The sequence below is a fragment of the Nomia melanderi genome, chromosome 6 (assembly GCF_051020985.1).
Source record: "Nomia melanderi isolate GNS246 chromosome 6, iyNomMela1, whole genome shotgun sequence".
NCBI classification, from domain to species: Eukaryota; Metazoa; Arthropoda; class Insecta; order Hymenoptera; family Halictidae; genus Nomia; species Nomia melanderi.
The window spans coordinates 3,708,183-3,729,825 of NC_135004.1; the positions used below are offsets into that span (position 1 = coordinate 3,708,183).

Sequence of the window (21,643 nt, forward strand, 5' to 3'; positions counted from 1 at the left end):
GCCATCGAACCGCCTGCAAATTGCTCGAGTCAGTTGAGATTGAACCACGTGTTAAACAGTCATCCGGTTTTCAGTACAACAGACGTGTTCGCTTGACTTCGCGTACTCGTGTGAATCAATCCTAAATTGTTCCCGACCTTATTAAATTTCTGTGAATTTTATATGTATAAACGTTATGTTTCTGAATAGCACATAGTTGCAATGATTATAGTGGAAATAAATCTATAATTGTTAAAGTATTGTTGACATAATTGTTTATATAATTTTCTTCTTTATGAATCTTTTATCGCAGTTATCTTACACTTAGGCAAACGTAATTGTTTTCATCTTCTAAATCTTCGAGATCGAATGTTTCATTTCCTTGTTAATTTACTGTAGATTTCAGATTTATATTTTAGAATTTTCATTAACTATTTATAATTATTAATGATTTATTTCCCAATTTTATACAAAATTATTATAACAATTTCTTAATGTTAACAAAGTTCCATTTGTACGACATATGTAAAACTCTGTAAATGGAAGTGAAGTTCAACTATAAATCACAATCATAAATATTCAGTAGTAAATCATAATCATAATATTTCTGCATATTTATATTTATATTGTTTGCGAATCCGGGAGACACAGTTCAAGTACAACGTTAAACTTTATCCGTTAAGAATGAAGATATTACAGCGTTCAAACGGAATCAAAATCATTCATAGGTCCGGAGCGGAAATGTTAATCAGTGAAACGGACACGTGCGATTCTAATTGCTACACATCGCTCGGGGAGTCTGTAATGTAAACGTGGGATTCGTAGAACGAGCTTAAATTACCATAAATTGCTTGTGACATTCCGGGAATGCAGGTCAGAGAACCCGATACAGCGAATTGATATAGCACGCACTCTTTATTTACAGCTACCCTTCGGTTTTACGTTATATTTTTGCATAATATATTCCTTATCCGCTGGCAGTAAATAAAATATAACACATATTGTACGCTTCGTGCACAGAAGCACAGCATGATATTAATTGTTCCTAAATTCTGTTACATCAACTAAGTTGTAAATAACATTGTAAGTGCCAACATCAAATTCAGGAGGAAGAAAGTTACCTAACATTACGTTGCTCGTTATGTCATACTGACGTCATCTTTCAGTATCATCGGCATAATGGATGTCTGCTATTATCGATGACTACGTACAAAAGGAAAATCACATTTAAATTGTATACCATAGGATAAGAATAGAAAAAGACCATTTTTCAGCTTTAACACTTACTGTTTTCTACTAAAACTCTTCAGTTCTGTAACATCGATTGGTTTTCAACATTTTGATCGTCATATTTTTCGAATTTAGATGACCTAATTTTTTGTATAATTTTAAAAATTAATTTTCTCAGTGACGTATTAAGTAAATCGAATTTTATTGAATCTATGTGATGCAAGAAGATTGAGAGGACAATACCTCTGAAAAATGTTGACTTTACAATTTCTGTTTCGCTAGGAAATTTGCTTCGATTATTGGAGTCATTTGATCAGTGTCTAGCCGATAATAATCAATATGTTACATTGATTTTTCTGAAAATAAAGCTTCGGACAGTAAAAGTTCGATCGTTTTCGACTGTTTTGAGAACCCACGTAGATGTATATCATGATTTTCGATTCACGCTCTATATTACTGGGCTAGGAAACGCGTCTATGAATTTCACAAGCGTCAAGGTTATCAAGTCGATGAGCCGGAAACTGATTCTAACCTAAACTACCGCTTAATCCAGCAGATCAGGTATTCTAATCAGTCTGATACAATTGGAACGTGTTTGGACGTTGGTCTTGTTACTGTGTTCGGCAATTCTGGAATAATATAGAAATTCGGGGCACTGCCGCTTACAAAAACATTGTACAGTTGTGCACATATTTGTGCACAACCGTTTTAATGCGTTGTCTACTGTTCATGAATATTATACTGTGTTTTTTCATTTTTCGGAAGTGTATACTTTCGGAAAGATTGAATTCATTTAATGGAATTCGAAACCGACACACCCAGGTTGGGCCATTTAAAAAATGCAACACGTTTTTGTTCAAGTGGCGTTAATAACAAGAAAAAAAAATATACAACCCATCGATTTGAAATTTTAATATGTTTGCCTACGTAACGCTGACTGTGGATAGTATAACTTATAATTGTATCGTACAAATGATGAAATGTTGATATTTCAAGTTTTTGTGCACTGCAAACGCCATTATCAGCGAAGTGCAATTTTTAAAATATTTCTTATTTAACGCAATAATTCTCAAAAAATATTATATTTATAATAGTTACACTACAGTGTTTGATTAATGGCAGATATTTCGGGGGTAAATCTTACAAGCAAAAACAAAACAAAAATGAAGGGTGACAAAATTGCAATTTCAGCTTCATCTTCAAGTTATTAGTGATTCAAAATCTCTTTCAACTATGACGATAGGTCAATAGTGGTGGGTATAGGGTAGGTTAGTAGCAGCGCGTAAAGTGGCGTAGAAGGGAAAGAATAAAGGCAGGATCAACTCACGCGACGCCGATGTTCCAGTTTTAATTTATCATAACTTGAAAATCAAGTCGGAATCACAATTTTGTTACTTTTGATTTTCATTTTATTTCGATCTGTAATGTAAAATCGAAGTTTTGTTCCCAGCAATGTACGAATTCATCAAAGCCTTTAACATTGTTATTTGTAATGTTCTGCCGTTTTTCTGGGTACCTTCAAATACCAACACGATAGAAATTCTGATGTTCAACCGAAGAATGACTGATCGTTGGAAAGAACCTTTTACAACATTTAATACCATCCATAATGGAACACCGTGTATAAAGTCGGGCGTTTCCGCGGTCTCGCGATGCATTCATTGATCGCTATTGACAAGCTGTCCGAGTACTAGGAAAAAGCAAACCTCAGCTCGAATATTCGTGCTGAGCAGAGCACTTGACGATTTCGAGATTCTCGAAAAAAAATGGGGAACTTGAAAAATTTGACTAAGCTACTTGTAATAAGCACGTAGTAGTACTCCTATACCCTATTGTTACGGTAATTGCCGAAAATTTTGGATTTTAAGTTATTTCTTCGTGTTTACAAAAATCTACGCGTACCTGCCAAATGTCATATTAAGAAAAATTACAGTTTTGGAGGTTCTATGAAAGTGAAATCATTTAATAAAAAACTATGTGGATTATGAAGAAACATGTCGATGTTCTTTATGTTTTTCTATTATCAGAAAACAAGCAAATTGAAAATATTGTATACATTCGTTAAATCTACTATACATCTACCGGGTACATATTAAATGAACGAGATTTATAGATTTTAGATCTTTAAACAAATACGTGTAAAGCATGTTCGTTTCACTTTATAGAATTTTTGAATATATTAATTCTTTAGTTTAGTAATAAATGAATGAATGTGTGTAAAATCTCTGAAGCATAGTCTTTTTATGTTTACAATACTTAAAATTTGGCAGTTGTATGGTGACATTTGTGACTAACTGTATAAATGTAGAGAAAGATTTGGATATGTTGCTTCGAAATTTGTTTTGATCTTACTTGGTTTATTTGTTCAATAGAAAATGAAATGTTTTGATTATACGAGGAAGTGTATAATAAGATACATAGACTGACTAGAAAGATCTGGTATACAATAAAAAGAGCAAATAAAATGCAGGAAGAAGACAAAAAAAATATACAAGATGATTCGTGAATCGAACAGAGTTGGTAAGAATAAAATATTCCAAAAAGTATGTCTCTAATAAAAATAAATAAAATAATAGAATCAATTTACACGATCAAATTGCAAATTAAAATTCAGTTTGGATAATATTATCAAGAAAATATTTTATTATTATGAAAGTATTATCAAGATTTTTTTATATTTGAAATATAAAAAATCAAGTATTAATCAAACAATATGGTAGTAAGATTTGAAAAGAATCAAATTGTGGATTCACTCATTGAAATCTGCGAACAATACACATTATGCTGCCGTACTCTAGCGACTGTTTACTTATTAGATAGTTATCAGTGAGTATATGTAATGTTGGCAAACTTCAGTAATCTTCGTGACACTTTGTTATCGCGGCTACATAAACAAAATAGTAGCCAACGTACACAGTGGTCCGTTTTCTTGTAAATATTGTCATTCGGCTTGTTCAGTGTTGGCTGATTCACCTTCATCCCCATAATTTTTTTTTAACACTAGAACAACCGGGCGTTTAACATAATTAGTATGTATTCCTTACAAAAATTGTAACAATACATTTTTTCTCGGCATCTTTGTATATTTATTATAGTATCCAAGTGAAACTTCTTGTTCATTTATCCTTCAAAACATTTCGGATATTTAACAACTTTAAGATATTAACAATCGACGTAAGAAAACTGATATCGAAGTAAGTATAAAGTATGTATAACATACTTCAAAATGAAGAATATAATAAACGTGTACCCTTAGTAAAGTTTAATATATGTTAATTATGTTAACCCTTAACAGCCGACAATTTTCTAATTACTCTTTGCAGACGAAACTGTCTTAAACTTCTAACATTTATTTTCACAATAAAACTGAATTGTACGTTAAAGTCTTAAATAGTTGAATAATTAAATTGTTCATTTTCAGTTTTCGATTTTAAATATCCAAGCTCGAAGTCGCCATTACGGCAATATTCGACCACAAAGGGTTAATACAGTTGGTCCACCATGTCCATGTCTAGCTCCGCTAAACTAAACAATTTTAGAGGCAAAGGGACTCTTTCACTCAAGGTGCTCGCGTTAATAGCTATAGAACAGTTGATGTTATAGCTGTGTGACGAAGAAAATAGACGGAACAGAATACGACGAAGCGAGATGTGACGAGCACTGCTGCTACATTTTGTTCCGCTGGTTTCTTATATTTACGAAATTCCAGCAACACAGATCCGAGTACTGTTTCCTGAAAGAATCGGGGTGGTGCGTGCGACCGTGTCCCCTTGCTCTTGTGCACTGTTAGCTTGATAGAGCTCGGCATAGACTTGGGGAGTCTACTGTATTCTATTTATTTCTATCTTTGAATATTTACCGTAAACATCTGCAGACTAATGATTGTAGCCTTAGTGTAGTACTGTAGCAGATATAGTAGTATTATGATAGTATTATGATAGTATTAAGTTACCTAGAAATTATTACTGTATTTCTAAAAACTAGTATGAAAATTATATTCATATGTGATTAAACAAAGCTTGAATGTATTGTTCATTTTGCTCATCAATTCTGTGGAATGAGATAGAACTCATGGAAAATCAAATTTTTTGTTTCATTCGAATTTATATGAAATAGTCAATGAAAATCATTGATTGAATGAACAAATGACGATGATCGTAATTTTTTTGATGCCTCAACGAACTATTCAGCATAATGAAAGTGCATTGGCGTCGGTGTCTGCATAACCACGAAGATTTACTTTTGCAGTGTGTCGTACCACAGTTTCGACGTCAACTGGTTTTTACCGGTACTGATTTAGTTGAGATTGAATTACGGTGTCTATTAAATGTCTCCTATGTTTGCGTGAGATATTTATACAGGGTGTCACCGAACGCGTAGTATAACACGATGAAGTAATTTCGTAAATTAACGAACAAACCAGTCCAAAGTGTAGGGTAATATTCGAAGGTTTTCAATGAAATCGATAATGAAAAGTTATTGTTTATTATTTGCTTTCTACGGTAAAGAATTTCAAAAATTAAACAAAAGGAATTAAAAAGTTTCATTTGGGATTTTGTATTTTACTATTATGGAAAAGATGCATATAATAATAATTTTCTGAAAAATAAATAAATTAATTTAGCGATACTCATTCTAAAATATAAGTCGATCAACATTTCAGTAAATGGACTCTTGTTATTTATATAAAAATATATAAACCAATCGATTTAACTATTCGATAGTTCTAAGCGTCGCCACCTTAATCTTTTCAAAAATTCCGCTTATTCCAACAGCAGAAAATTTGAATTTCTTAATCAGAAAGATACGAAGAAACATTTGAGCTTTTATATACTATTTTAAATTAATACATATAGTTACGGAATAATACTAAAATCGCAATTATACAGCTATATTTGTTCAAAGTAAGCATTTCAGATTATATTTACTCCGTTTAACTGTCTTCCCCCTATCTTTATAAGGATTTTATCGTAGAAAACTAATTATCCAAAGTGAGGACGAAGTATTATAATTAGACCGCAGGTTATTATGCAAATTCTGTGAAGTCCATGTAATGTTCCAGATTTTAACTGATTCAGAGCTGGAAAATTCCTTGTTGACTTTTGATCCTCACGATTCCGACTATAAGATTGTCTCGTGAAACCTGCCGTGATCGGATCGATGGGGAAACACGCTCGCAATTACATTCAACCCTTTCGCGTTTGCATCATAACGATCGACTGTTCTATTTTGGGGTTCCGACTAATTGCGCCTCTTCTCCTTTATCTAACTAGTATCGGTTTCCTAGCAATACGCGTTAATTGATTTCTTATTTATCTTCCGCGGTGTCTTTTGCGGCACACGAGAAACGCGTGCGTTCACTCTTCTATTCTTGAGACTTTATTCGTTAACTCAATTCGGTATTACTTTATTCGTTAACCCTTTGCCCTATGATTTATTTCGTAACTGTGATCGGTACATCTACTTCGTCGTTAATAATTTATTAGATAAAAGAAACTTATTAATTAAAAGAAGAAATTTATTAATTAAAAGAAACAATTTTAATGCTTATGCTACGTCTACGTTTACTTCAAAGGTTAATGATCGATGGTAGAAAAGTAATATTCAATTTATGAGTAATATTCGATTAAAATGTACAACCAGTCGTAAATTGTAACAAAACTTTCAAATAATAATAATAATAACTGATTTATTACATAAAATGCAGTGCACGCTTTAAGTTTTATGAAGATTGAAATTTGTGATGTATTTATCTATTGTATACCTTATTTTAATATTTTAATCTTTGCTCGCGAAAGAATGAAAAGCAATGCATGCTCATTTTTTATGTACATCGTTACATTTACAAAGAAAACTCATTTGTATGAAAATACACCTTATCGTACCATTTAGCATTCCATATAACTACTCTTTTTGTATGCTCGACTAAATTCAAGACATAATTGGCTTCAATTGCTTGCCCCATATACATGGTCGTAGATTTTAGTATTCTTGTGTCTATTTTTGGAAAATAAATAATTCTTTTATGTACCTTTTTTCCTTCCGAAAACATAAATTTTATCTTCTAAGTCTAAATGAAGTATAAATTCAAATTGTTTAAATTGTGATCTACTTTCTTTGATCTAAAAACTGTGGATATAATCCTTACTTTTCACAGGGTGCAGTGTCCCTAAAATATTACGAATGTCGCAGCAGTATGTCTCGTGTGCAGGGCTCGCGGTGCACGTAACCGACATCGATTAGAACTATATAGGTCGTGTGAAATGCGTCTACGAACTCTGCCAGGATCAATACGGTCTTGGCAAAAAGTTCTTAGACGTCGGCTGATCGATAACTGCTACCCCTGTTGCCATTGAACCAAAATATACCACCCATTTGCGGATGTAATGCTTTGAGTCGTATCTCTACTATTATGCAATGTCGCAATTTAACGCTTTAATGGCTGAACCAGTGTCCGGAAAAATCCCATAAATTCGATGCAACTCATTTAATGAAACGGAAACTGGGATAACGACATAGCGATCACATGGCAACATGGTTTTGTGTCTTTTCGACGAACTCGTAACCAGTCGGAGGAATGTATTAAATGTAGAAATTGATTCGATGTTTTGTTAAAATTATTTTATCGTCTGTTTAAAAAAATATTATACATCATATATATATATTTATATATGTAAGATGTATAATAATCATTAATTTGGATGAGTTTTCTGCCATTTTCGAAAGAAAAATAGAAAATTTTTAGAATGGTGAAGAAATATTTACAATTTAAAATGAATTTAAAATTGATTAAATTTTTACGCCTAATAATATCAAGAAACTGTAGAGGAATTTATATTCTACTTGTTCAGATTCTTAAGGAAATCAATTTCTATTTAATTAATTCTATCTAAATTCTTTCTGATCTCGTGCCGATGACACTTGGTGTTCAATTTTATTCCATTTATAACGTACTTCCCTGGTTTACGTTGTATTTATTTATAGCGTTAAGTTAGATAGTATGAAAGTAAAATTGTCGCGAAACGAGACCTTACGGAGGGTAAGTTTCCTGTTTCGATTACCTTGGCTCACGAGTCAAGCGCGTGCAAGAGGTTATCCAATTACACGTAAGGACCCGCCTGCTTTCATTCTGTCGTGCTATTTCTCTTTCTTGAATTTCTGCCCACCACTAACCTAAGGTTACCAAAGTGCAACGCTATTGATCTGATGCTGTATTTATCATTTGTCTCTCGTCTCGAAGAAAACAAAAGAAAATCATTAAGATACAGAGCCTATTTTATCACACCCTGGGTAATCCATCTAAAAAGCATTACATTTAGTTTTCAGCCAAAATTACTCAAGCTGAATTTGAGCTTTTCATGAGATAGAAGTATTTCTATTGAATTTTGTTAGTTTCCTAATCACATACTCTTCTATATACAGTAAGACAACTAAGATTGCATTATATTCACCTTGAAACTAAACAAGGTTGATCAAATGGATAGTTTTCTATCATTAATACTATGACTACCGTTAAAATGATGGGATTTAATTTTCTTATTTCGTAGTCACTGGTATTGTAAATATGTTAAATATTTGAAATGGTTATGAAGATTAAGAGTTTCTCTTATTTAATGTAATGAATATCAGTAGAAATAAAAATAAATATATTTTTATAATTTTTATAAGAATTATATGTTAATCATGTTAAATACTCGTACAAATGCTAGTTCTACTGTTAAAGGTAGGCAAGCTGTTTAGATCTATTTGAGATGCTTAACCCAGTATATCATTTTCTCTCAGTTTATCAGAGAACAACGTCATCCTGAATGTGAAACGTGCGCGTCCCTTCAAATGAGTAATAGGCTAGCGTATGCATAAATGATCATTCAGATCGGAGAATCAGTTTAATCGTTAATAGTTCCTCGTCACAACTCGGAAGATAATCGATCTAACAGGTTATCGTTAACAGTCATCGCAATTAGTTATAAAGGTCAGGAAGAATCATTTGTACTTGTTTTGTAGACATTGTCATAAGTGAATGATAATATCGACTATAGGAAAATATAGGATTTTTAAGAGAGTACGTGTTTACGATTGAATAGTACCTCAAATATTCTAACAATTTTTTGAAGTTAATGAATTATTAATTTTATTTAGAGATTTTTTTTATGACCTACTAGTAATACGAACAAATTTATTTACAAGATAATGAGTAATATATCATTTTAAATAACAGATACATTGTTGAAAGTAATTATACTGTTTAAATGACATTTGGAATACAAATATTTTACAGAAATAAAGTAATCTTAATAAATTTCGTCTATGTTTATGTTTTAATACAAATCATCACTTGTATATCACTTTAACTATAAAAAGATTATTAGTAAATAGTTTCGTATTAAGGATAAATATTAAATGAATTTTTATACTAGGTTTTTTTCATTACAGTAATTATTTATGTAATTTTATTTGAGTTACAAGTAAGTGCTGTTCTTAATCGTATTTAATCTCCTTAATCTCCTTTTTTAATTTTATGATCAAGATTTGCCGTACTTCCACAATGAAAATAGAAGATGTTGTAGACATTTTCAAAATTTATGGTTCGTAGAAAGGAATATTTTTATGACAGTAATAACATTATATATCGCTTTTGGTTCGTAAATCGGTGTAATTTGCTTGCGGTTATTACATCGTCATATGTGTCATAATTTATATCTGTGACTCGCGTGGTCTACAGTTTGCAATCATCAGAACAAACAGAACTCATTCGCAGAATGAGAATATGATTAGCATTTTATCCAGTTTTTAATTCTATAAGAATAATGCTTTAATTTTGTTTACATTCAGAAATAATATTTACAAGAATCATAATTAATATCGGATATAAGAGCACATAGAAATAAATAATTATAGTTAGTAATGATAATTATTATACCGACATAATATATTCAAATTACACGAATTTTTTCCATAATACAACATGTTAATGTTTCTTCTAAACAATTTGTGTACTAATTCCAGTAATAAATATACAATTCATATGAGTAACGCTGATATTTTAAATTCTGATAAAAGAATTACGGATTCGTTTAACGTATTGTGTTTTTATCGTAACAAAAATTTATTGTCGCAATAGGTATGTAGTCAATTTTAAAAAATAAGAATAGTCAGTTTTTATTTTTATCGTTTAATCGGTTCTCCGGTTTACGTCGAAATATTTTCCATTTTTATGCTCGCGGTTTCGCATGTGTTAAGCAGTCCTTGAACCGATTACGACCAATAAAAGCTTTTTATGTTTCACAACGTTGTGAAATACATGACACAACGGGACATTGCGTTTAACTCAATTCTTATCGTCGATTATTAAAATGAAGGAAAATCGAAGTAACCTTGTAATTGTTCCGAACTAACGAAACGTGTTCAGAATGTTTTCCGTTCCACTTCATTAAATCCCTGTCTAAATCAAATTGAATAAAATACAATTCACTAGAAACTAACATCATATCTCTGTCCGTTAGCAACAAATATTTCTTGAAATAAATCAATAATTTTCATTGAGGTTAAATTTGACCGATATATAATATGAATTTCAAATCTGAATTAATCTAGAATAAATAAGTTTGAATTTCTGTTATTCCGCAATAATTAGTTTAGTGACAGTACAAGCATTCAGACAACGAGGAGCTATCATTTCTAAGTTTCTCACAAATTTTTCACTGTCACTGAAACGACCAATTTCTACACATTTCCGAAGTATGAAATGGTACACTCTTCTCGACCTTCTTTCTTGATTGATTCGATTGAACAATATTATTCATTTACTTAAAAATAAATTGTTCTTTGTTCGTTTCAGCTAATGAAAATAGCCAAGCAGCTCCTTGGCGAGAAACTTTTCACAAAGTTTATGAAGGGTACATTCTACGGTCACTTTGTCGCCGGCGAAGACGAGGTGCAGATCACTCCTGTCCTGGATAGGTTGCGGCAGTTCGGTGTGAAACCTATTCTTGATTACTCTGTCGAAGAAGATATCTCTCAAGAAGAAGCAGAACGACGCGAAATACAGTAGGTTCCATTTTTACGTCCATTATACCCAATCTGTAAAGTTACCAAGAAAAGGCATTTCGTGCCAATTTTTCATTATCCACTTTCACCGGAAGAACAGTGCAATTCAAGTTTGAAATTTGGCACAAAAATATCTTTTCTTGGTGGTCTATCGGACAGTTCATCGTAAATACTTCTAACACATTTTTGGCTCCGTTATATAATTGCATTAATCTTCTTTCTCCATTTTTACATTAAAACCGTAATGCCATCCCTGCCGCTTCTACTTGCCAAAGCATTTTCGAAATGCTTACGTTTGTTCGAACTTCGATATTCCAAGGATTTTGAACCAGTTTTCTTTATTTTTAAAACACAAATAGAGTGAGAGTGTTCGAGAACTAGAGACACGTAGCAATTTTTTTAAATTTTTACCGGAACAGTGAAGTGTGTATAAAAAATATACAGATGGGTACTTGGATACCTGGTTGCTTATATAAGGATTAGAAAGAAGGGATGAGAAACACCCTAAAAAGCTCTGTCTAGAATACTCGGTTTTTATTTTTCCATACAAAAGAATCCTTGTACTGAGAAACACTTTCTCTTTTAGCTAACTCAGATACTGGGTCACTTCGTCGGCAGGTCCTTTCAAGAACTGATCCTTTAGGATTCTTTAGGAACAATGTACTTACCTACTTATTTTTAAGGCCATTTAAGAAAGCTTCAACATCCACTCAGCTCATTGAAAAAAAGCACCCCTGCGCCATCCTATAGCTGGAAAACTCAACATGACGTCGTCCAATCACTAGCCATCGCCCAGCGACAGCATCGTTCAACCCCACTCACCCTCATTTAAGACCGCACGCAGACTACTTAAGCCCCTATCATAAATCCTTCGAAAGCTGAATGGCAACTCGCCATACTCTTCCGACTCCACTGATGCGTTGACGCTGACACGCATTTGTAATGTCCCGCCAGGTGAGAATTTAAAGACTCTTGTCGGCGGGACAAGTATCGGTGATTGTCGTAATAATAGCGTTCTGCCGAACAGAATTCTTTATTTGTTTACGTATCAACGAGCGGAAATTCGGGAGTGTCTCTTATTTATTGTCTGTTGCCTCTGCTTTCGAGGAAAAATGTCGTTGGACACTTTATTAAATTTATAACATTCGGACATTATTATACAGTTTATTCTGTTGTTCCTAGCAAAATGGATATCCGTTCATTTAGATCTTGGAAAGTAGGGGTTTAAAAATAGATGATTAGAATACATATTCGTGCAACTACATCAACCAAAATCCACATAAACATTTACCATATAATGCTTATAAAATTCAATATACGTCGAATTCGCGCATTCCATAAATCTAGTGTTAAGTACAGTTGGTCCACCACGTCCATGCCTAGCTCCGCTAAAATAAACAGTCATAGGGGCAAGGGGACTCATCCACTCAAAATGCTCATGTCAATAGCTATAGAACAGTTGGTGTTATAGTTCTGTAACGAAGGAAACAGACGGAACAGAATACGACGGAGTGAGATGTAAAGAACATTGCTGTCGGATTTCGTTCCGCTGGCTTCTTATATTTATGGAATCCCGGCAACACAGGCCTGAGGACTGTTTCTTGGAAGGACCGAGTTGAAGCGTGGTGCGGTCGAGTCTCCTTGTCTTTGTGCACTGTTATCTTGCCGGAGCTCGGCTTGGACATGGTGGGCTAACTGCATTAGCTGCCGGGAAAAGTCTGTGCGGCTTTCTTGTTAGCAATGAATTGCGGTCCGATTTCAATCAGTATTTCACTAGTTTAATAAATGAAATTGGTATTAGCAGCAAGTTATGTTTATGCTGTTGGTATTCAATGAAATGAAATTATTTTAGAAAAATGTTCTCTGTTTTCAAATTTTGGTTTAAAAATCCATACGAACTTTTTCAGTACCTAATAGCATTGGTCCAAATTCCAGAATGAAAAACCGAAAGCACTTCGGACCGCAAAGGGTTAACCGTAAATTAAATTGAAAGGGGATAGAACGAATCGATAACGAGCGCGATGATCGATTGCAGGAGTTCCGTATCCGAAGCTGGAGACGAGAAACGAGAGGGTCCTCTGAAGAAGTATCATGTGGCGAAACCATTCGCCGACCGACGGTACAAAGTATCCTCGGCGAGGACGTACTTCTACCTCAACGAAGCATCTTGCGAACGGAACATGGATATATTTATTCGATGCCTTGAGTCTGTTGCAGGTGAGTCAACCCCTAGCCCCGGAAGCTAGAGGATTACTCCGACTGTGCCACCTATAAACCCTTCACTCCTAAATATATTTTACAATAAATTGTAATATTGATGCTGTGAAACGGATGATTGAGATGCTTGTAAATACTCGTGATAGATCCTTCACTCACGACAATCACAGTCCGTTGATAAATTGACATTTTGGCAGCCGACGGTTCTGGCACGAGATACCCAGGTAGATGTCACGTAGAATTTCTGAAAGTTTATAGCCGAATGCTACAGAGATTTGCTACTGAAGTGAGATTCAAATAATATTGCTTCACATATCATATTCAGAATTTTTATTCAAATTCAAATAAATTTAAGTAGTACAAACGACGAGGGACTGTATCAGCAGTGACTCGTTGTTGATTTGAAAGTGATGTGGATGTACGTCAACGGCTGCCAATACGTTAACTCTGTGCACTAGAAGTATTATCTGGCAGGTATCGGGTAACTGTGATTTGTAGTTCTTCTGTTTCATCCGTAGGATTTTGGGTTTATTGCGTAAGCGGTCATTTTTTTTACTAATTATTCTCTATTAATTAAGTGATTTTTTAGACTTTTTTAGTGAAGTTAACGTTTAATATATGGAGCTAGATTTGACTGTGTTTGATGTGGTGTATGAATTACTTAGATGCTACTTGGATATACAGTAAAACCTTTAATACATATAACAAATGTATTACGTGTAATTTATGTCTAAATGTATGGTGGTATGATAATTGGTTGTCTAAATACATGTCAGTATCTTCCAACGTGGGAATAGTTTGAATAATTTAAGGGGTAATTACGAAATGCACTTCGTCATTTCTTATAGTTAAAAGATCACTGTCGGTGATAAATTACTTACCTTGTAAACCCTGACTTTCCGGAAACTGTTATTAAATTGTAAATGACTTATTACTAAAAGAGAAATCATCTGGTATCCTACTTTGTGGAGATTTTAAATAAAAATTTAAACTAAATTAATACAACTGAAGTCAAATAAACTTTAGGCTCAAGGATCATATTAATTAGATTTGGTTTTTTTTGTTGAATGAAGTTTGATTTATATTTTTTAACATATAAAGTGTAATATAAAATTTATATTCATCAAAAATTTGTTTTTTATTTGAAGCATCTATCTTATAAAAAAACGTTGGAAAACATTGTTGTTCACGATAAAAGTGATGGAAAATGTCTATAATGAACGAAGTTTTTATTCAAATGACGAATGCGTTGTTCTGCGATTCTTGGGTATCGCTGCTTAAGAATAAACGTGAAATTTCAAATTTGTTTACCTATGAAGCACCAAGAACGTTTAAAGTAAAAAATTAGAATTTAAAAAAAAATGATATTTTAAAAAATCTACGCAATGAGAAAAGGTAAAAATAATGGTACATCGTAGAAATTGATGTGTCTATATCATATGTACCAATACATCTTCATGAGAACGAATCCAACGTTATCGGAAGGTCGCATATCTTTATGGCAATAGTTGTAGGATTCCTATAACATTCCATAAGAGATATGTTCTATTTCAGTGTTCTATGCCAGACTGTTACAAATTCAAAAATCATGAAAATACGACAGTGTTAATTGCCTGTAGGTCGTGTAGAATTTCCATTAAATTTGTGGCTCACGTCCAGCATTGGCAATTACTCAGTCCATAATTACATCGAGCAGGAGTAATTATTTATACTTCTTACGCTAATGTATTAATTTTGTAAGCGAAAAAACTCACTAATCAACGTCTGCGCTTGCTAATTTGATAAGTATATTCGCAGTGAATGAAATTCAAATTTTTATTGCAACGAGCAAACATTCGTGCACCTAATCATAAAGAACGAATGTTAGATAACATATCCACAATATGAAAACCCAATATTAAATTCAATAACTCCAGATTTGATCGGACAATAATACAACTAAAATAAATGATCGGCTTTTTCATTTTACGCTTTTCTCAAGACCCGTCACGTGAATTAGAAATAACCAACATTACTAATTTTCGAGATTATCGCTTATCGCGTCGTATACTCGTCAATGTCTCAAATCATTGCGGCTTAATGTAATCGCTTCACGGAATGTATATTAAACGTTTACAACGCGTGAAAGCTGTTGTATGGTTAATCAAATGCTATATTGCGCGTTGTAAATCATCTAAAAGTTTCAAACGCGGATACGAACGGGAACGAAATCTCGGCGGATTCGACTTTATCCGAGTCAAGGTCGATTATTCGAGGAAAATCGTTTTCCATTTTGCAGCCGGCGATTTTAATTAAACATGATACACATACAAAGAGTTATATATTTTTTAAATACAAAAAGAAAATATATATTTTTTAAATGTAATTCTTGCACACCAAAAAAAGATAGATTTGATTTTTTCTGTAGCTTTATTTAAAAAATAATTAAAAAGCGACTTGTATAATAATTGTACAATAAAAGTGCATTCCACAAAAAAAAATCTAATACATTTATAAAAAGTAGATGTAGATATTGACTAATTGTCCTTTATACAATATAAATAAGTAGAATGAAAGGATGAAAGTAATGGAGAACATACTAAAGTAGTATCCACACACACGTGACACTTAAATTTTAATGTCGAACTAATTTGATTTTGGCAACGAAATGCCACTTAAGCCATTGCGCGGCTGCTATGGAGTTATGAAGCTGATTGTCTCCATAAAAGAGATAACCAATTGCAAAGTGTTAAGATTTTATAAACACGGTGAATGTATACGTAGCATAATCGTGTGGAAATCATGGCAGTTTTTATGTATGTTTCTTATATGCTATTGAGAGTTTAGGATATCCGAACGTTGCGACACTGTAGGCCATTAATTAACATTGTTGTTACATCAGCCACGCAATGGAAAATACCATGTGTTTCGTTTAGAGAAGTCAAGGCGACTTTCAAATCTCGCAAGCTGTACCGCCAATTTATCACACAGTCTTATTAGGCAATGTTACATTTCTTTTATCAACGAATACTGTAATATTTTGATGTTTAACAAAATTCTACGTCCACGTGTCAGCCGGTTCGCCTGATAGAGAGTCCACTTTAATTTCGTAAGACAAAATTATAACTATAGAAAAAAACATTTAATGATAGTTAAATATTAATACGTTCATCTTGAAGTATTATATCGTTGGAGGGTTGAATGCTTTTTATCGGCGATCGCTAATTTGCAAAATTTATCAATGGCAGACGTTAAAAAAAATTCGCGATAAGATTGAAGAAAATTAAATTAATTAATCGAAGGTGACAAGCAATCGGACATCAGGATAATTGAATAATTTCGTGGAATGAAAAAGAAAAATTCGTTGGTGATGTTATATAATATATAATGGAAAAAAATATTAAATTATTTATTCAATTTACACGTATGATACAAATTTAATGAAATTTATGCGAGCCGAGTACTGCAATAGAATTAAACAAAGATAGTGAACGAATGTTGATAATTTGTTTAACTATTTATAAATCCTATATTTCGTTGGATGTTGAATTACAAAAACTAGAATCACGGAATTTGTTTGCATTAAGTTTTTGTTAATAGAAGACACTGTATCCGAATCAGATAGATGTTCACATATTACAGTATTCGATTAAAAAACGTTTGAATACAAGATCTCTACTGTACTCCTTTTTTTGGAAGATTAATGTCGTACTCAGAGCTCGTTCCGTCATTGTTGAGTTTTACGTTACCAGCAAAGCAAATATTTGATTAATTCAAATCATGATTGTACAGGTCAAGATTGAAAGTTTTATTTTGAATCTGTGATCATTGATTTTTGTTACAAAAATGTACAGTTAAACGAAAGTAATAGAGTTAAATAACAGATCGGCCTAAAAATTTGATCATTTTAATTATAGATTGATCTCGTGCTCGATACTGAAAAATGTTCTCGATAGACTTTGAAAATTTTGGTCGACGGAAACGCGTGGACGTACCCATCTATAAATATCTCCCCTAGAGAATCTTGTATTCGCCTAACCGTTCAAATAACGTGGCATAACGGTGCCTCGAATCGCTGAAAAAGTTTCCGATCCATTTGAATAATGTATTATAATTCGGAACAGCCGAATGTTGCTTCACTCGATGCGAGACGAAATGATAACGTTAGACGATTATTGATTTAAATGAATTCCTCGAGTTGATAATTTCAATATGCACTATTTTTTGTGCCAAAAACAAGCGATCATTTAGTTTCTTTGAAAGGATATTTTTAGGTAAAAATTTTGGAACGATCGGTAGTCAATATTCAATAATTTATTAATACTAACGAATACTCGATTTTTTTACTTTGCCATTAATGATTGCTTTATGATTTGGTTCGGGATAAAGGTATCAAAAATTACTTTATTGTTTACAATTTTCCAGTTGAAAAATAAATGATACAGGTGATGATATAGATGAAATAAATGATATAGCTGAACGATATAGGCGAAATAAATGTATTTTAACTGTAAAATACTAAATAGCAGTTATAAACGCAATTTATGTCAATGACTAATCATATTTACTAAATTCAACTGAATATTATTAAAACATTATAATGAAGGGATTAAGCCGATTAGATTTGTCAGTATATAATTTAACTTGGTATTTGTCGACCATTTACTAGCTACAAATTTTATGTGAAAGTATATTATAAGTTCGTATATAATATATGTTATGTGTTAAGTACAATACAGCTCTTACGTTCCTGAGTGCGATAAAGCTAAAAGTGCACAGAATTCGTTAAATATAAAAAGTATGTACATTTCACTTCATCGCATTTGTTTCGTTTGCGTTCTTTAAGGATATGCTAAGGACGAGGCATTATGGTTATCATAGCTATCGGACTGAGCGCCACGAGTGGACGTCTCCCTTTGCCCATTGTGCACATTTAGCTTGTCGATCGCGGTTGAGAACGTGAGAGCTGCACTGTAAATATTTACAGTCCTTGTATATTAAAGCGTACTAATATTTAATATAGCAATACGAAAATTGTCGTTAATATTTAATTTAGATGTGTATACTTTATATTATTAGACTGCAAATTTTATGCATTTGTTGCAAAAGATTAATTGAAGTTTAGCAAAGTGTTTCTTAAATTTATCCTCATTTAAGTTTAATTAATATTTGTCAATTGATTCATGAAAATCGATATGCGCATGAATATTTGCAGCCTATGTATTTATTATTTAATAGTATTATTAATTGTGATGTGGTGTTGCAGAGGACGATGTTAAAACTTTAAACATGAAATATCCCATACACTAAATTAAAATCAATATCGAACTCGATCCTTGTCCTGGAAGAAGAAAACATCCTTCAAGTACATAGACTCTATCCGATTTGTTCTGTAAATATCTATGTGCCTCGCTTAACATAATTGTAACCTTGCAACTAATTGTGCAACTAGTAAAGTGTACATTCCATTTGACTGTGTATGGTTTGAAGTGGTTCTGGGAATTCATTTCAAGAAATGCGCCGATATCATTTAATTCAATTACATTTTAATCTACTTCTATAATCTTTACTTTTTCTTTAAAGTTTGAAGTTTTCATATAAATTTTAACTCTCGTTCAATACATGAAACAGATTTATTATCGATTATTTCTTATTTTTATTATTGATTTATTTTAAAATGAAGTTAAATGAAAATTGGTTTTCTAAATCTACTTATACATAAGAGATTGGATTCAGATACAATGTAATTGTAAGATTGTAAATTCTTTCATGGATGGAATAATTGAATAATTTATTAAGAAAATTATTTTGTGTCCAGTTTCAACTCCCTATATGAACTAGGGTGGTTGGTACAGGGATAATTTGGATTATAAAATTCTGTACAGCTGTCTATAATTAATGGTTTAAAAAATATCTGACAGATTGTAGTTACAGAAACACAGATGAACAAATTTTTGTTCTATTGTTTAAAAACATACTTTTGGTTTATTTAATATTTATAATTGGTTGAATTTTAACTCTTTTAATTTATATATCATATTGCTGAATATGGAAAATACATATTTAAGCTCAAAATTTGAACATGATAAGCATAATGATACATCATTGTGATAAAAATGTAAATGATGTCACTAAAAATTTGAATATCCAAATTTTCCCTTTATTTACTCTTCCAGGCAAGATAGAAGGTTGAGGGTTGCACTATTTCAAATGCACTATTAGTTGCAAAATACATTGTAAGGTTTTATTTACATTTTTCTAATTTTCGTGTACTTTTGTACAGGTGCTTCAATGGGAGTTGGTATTACAGCTATTAAATTAACAGCTCTTGGTCGGCCACAACTCCTGGTATGTAAAACATTTTTCAAAACAATTATATATGTGATTCTCTATTAATAACACGAAATATTCAATGAATTATGTAAGTCATTTTGTAATTTCTTTTCTAGCTCCAGTTATCAGAAGTAATTATGAGGGCACGACAATATATGTCTGACGTGATTGGAGGTGAAGGTGCTGTTTTAACTCATCATGCAAAACCTGATGACTTCATGAAGAAGTTTGAAGAAGCACACATCAAAGATGAGGCTCCAGTGCAAAAGTTTCTTCAAAAGATTCAGTCTGACAAAGAGGGGTAACTTTCTTTATACGTGGTGCTACATCATAGTATTATATTTATATTATATTATATTCTTTTGTTATGATCCATTAAATTTTTCATACTATTTTTTCATATTATTTAATCATTTCACATTTATTTCCTTCATGTTTCACATATTAAATTCTATAATGTATCTTAAAACAATGAATGTAAAATATAACAATTTCTTAATCTTTATTATTTACAGCAAGCATTTTAAAATTAATTACAGAGACTGTAGTTCCTAATCTGTTTTATCTGATTTCAGTGTTATTCACTTGTTCCCATGGAGTGGTATTCTGGATGAGAATTATGAACTTAGTGAAACTTTCCAAGTACCTGATATTAAGACAGGGAAAATGGTGAGGCTTATGTCACAACTGACATCAAAGGAAGAAGAAATGTTCAGGAACATGATCAGACGTCTGAATAATATAGTTGCGGTATGAATACAGTAGAAATAATATATTAGAATATTAAACTGTTCATGATAAATAAAGAGTTAATCGAGTATTAAAAGAGATGAAACTCTATTATAATTCTAATGTGACAAGAATATTTTGTTAGTTGACAAAGACAGGATTATTAATTTCTGTTTCAGGTGGCTGATAAGTTGAATGTGCGTATAATGATAGATGCCGAACAAACCTATTTCCAACCTGCCATTTCACGATTGACGTTGGAGATGATGCGCAAGTACAATACAGATAAGGTAATGTTTTGTTATCGTAGATATGTTATTATCACTTAGTAAATTTTCAGTGAATGATTTCTGACTCCCAATGGTCTACTTCATAGGCTGTGGTGTTTAATACCTACCAGACATACTTACAAGAAGCTTATAATGAGGTGAAAACGGACCTCGAACAAGCTGAACGCCAAAATTTCTATTTCGGTGCTAAACTTGTTCGCGGCGCTTACATTGAGCAGGTAATTTTATCATTTATTATGCTTGTTAATATAAATTGATTACAAGATTTAAGGTGAACCGGATGAGATTAGTGCTTACCGGATTGATTAAATAACGTATAAGTAAACACTATAATATCAACTACATAACATTCTATTATGTCATTCGGGTATTAGGAAAGAGCAAGAGCGGCAGCTATGGGTTATCCTGATCCAACGAATCCTACGTACGAGGCTACAACCGAGTCATACCATAAGACGCTTATGGAATGCTTAAGGCGGATGAAACAGTACAAAGATAAAGGCGAAGATCCTAGAAAAATTGGTATTATGGTTGCGTCTCATAATGAGGACACAGTACGCTTCGCAATTGAAAAGTATGTAATGAGTAACGCTTTGAGAAATTTCTGTGACTCAATTTTATTTCTTGAAAGCAATTAACGATTTTAATGTTCACTTAGGATGAAGGAGATAGGAATCTCACCGGAAGATAAAGTGATCTGTTTCGGCCAATTGCTGGGAATGTGTGACTACATAACATTCCCATTGGGTGTGTACTTTATATTTAAATAATATAATTTAAAATAAACTATGAAATTTTTCTTCTTCTTTTCTTTTTCTTCGTTTTTATTATATGTCGCA

General features: G+C 32.4%; 1 protein-coding gene across 3 annotated transcripts in view; it reads left to right on the forward strand.

Annotated features, from left to right (window-relative positions):
- The window catches only part of slgA (proline dehydrogenase slgA), a 43,054-nt gene that overhangs the window by 18,586 nt on the left and 2,825 nt on the right, over window positions 1-21,643 (forward strand). Inside the window, exons 2-10 of one of the 3 annotated variants that reach the window (XM_031977976.2) lie at window positions 11,048-11,256; window positions 13,292-13,473; window positions 19,736-19,800; window positions 19,902-20,086; window positions 20,361-20,535; window positions 20,694-20,804; window positions 20,891-21,022; window positions 21,179-21,378; window positions 21,463-21,551. In XM_031977976.2, the coding sequence (XP_031833836.2) occupies window positions 11,048-11,256; window positions 13,292-13,473; window positions 19,736-19,800; window positions 19,902-20,086; window positions 20,361-20,535; window positions 20,694-20,804; window positions 20,891-21,022; window positions 21,179-21,378; window positions 21,463-21,551 (1,348 nt within the window). Of the gene's footprint in view, window positions 1-11,047; window positions 11,257-13,291; window positions 13,474-18,337; window positions 18,426-18,718; window positions 18,845-19,735; window positions 19,801-19,901; window positions 20,087-20,360; window positions 20,536-20,693; window positions 20,805-20,890; window positions 21,023-21,178; window positions 21,379-21,462; window positions 21,552-21,643 lie in introns of those variants that run through there. The other 2 variants (XM_031977983.2, XM_031977990.2) reach the window with 2 other exon arrangements.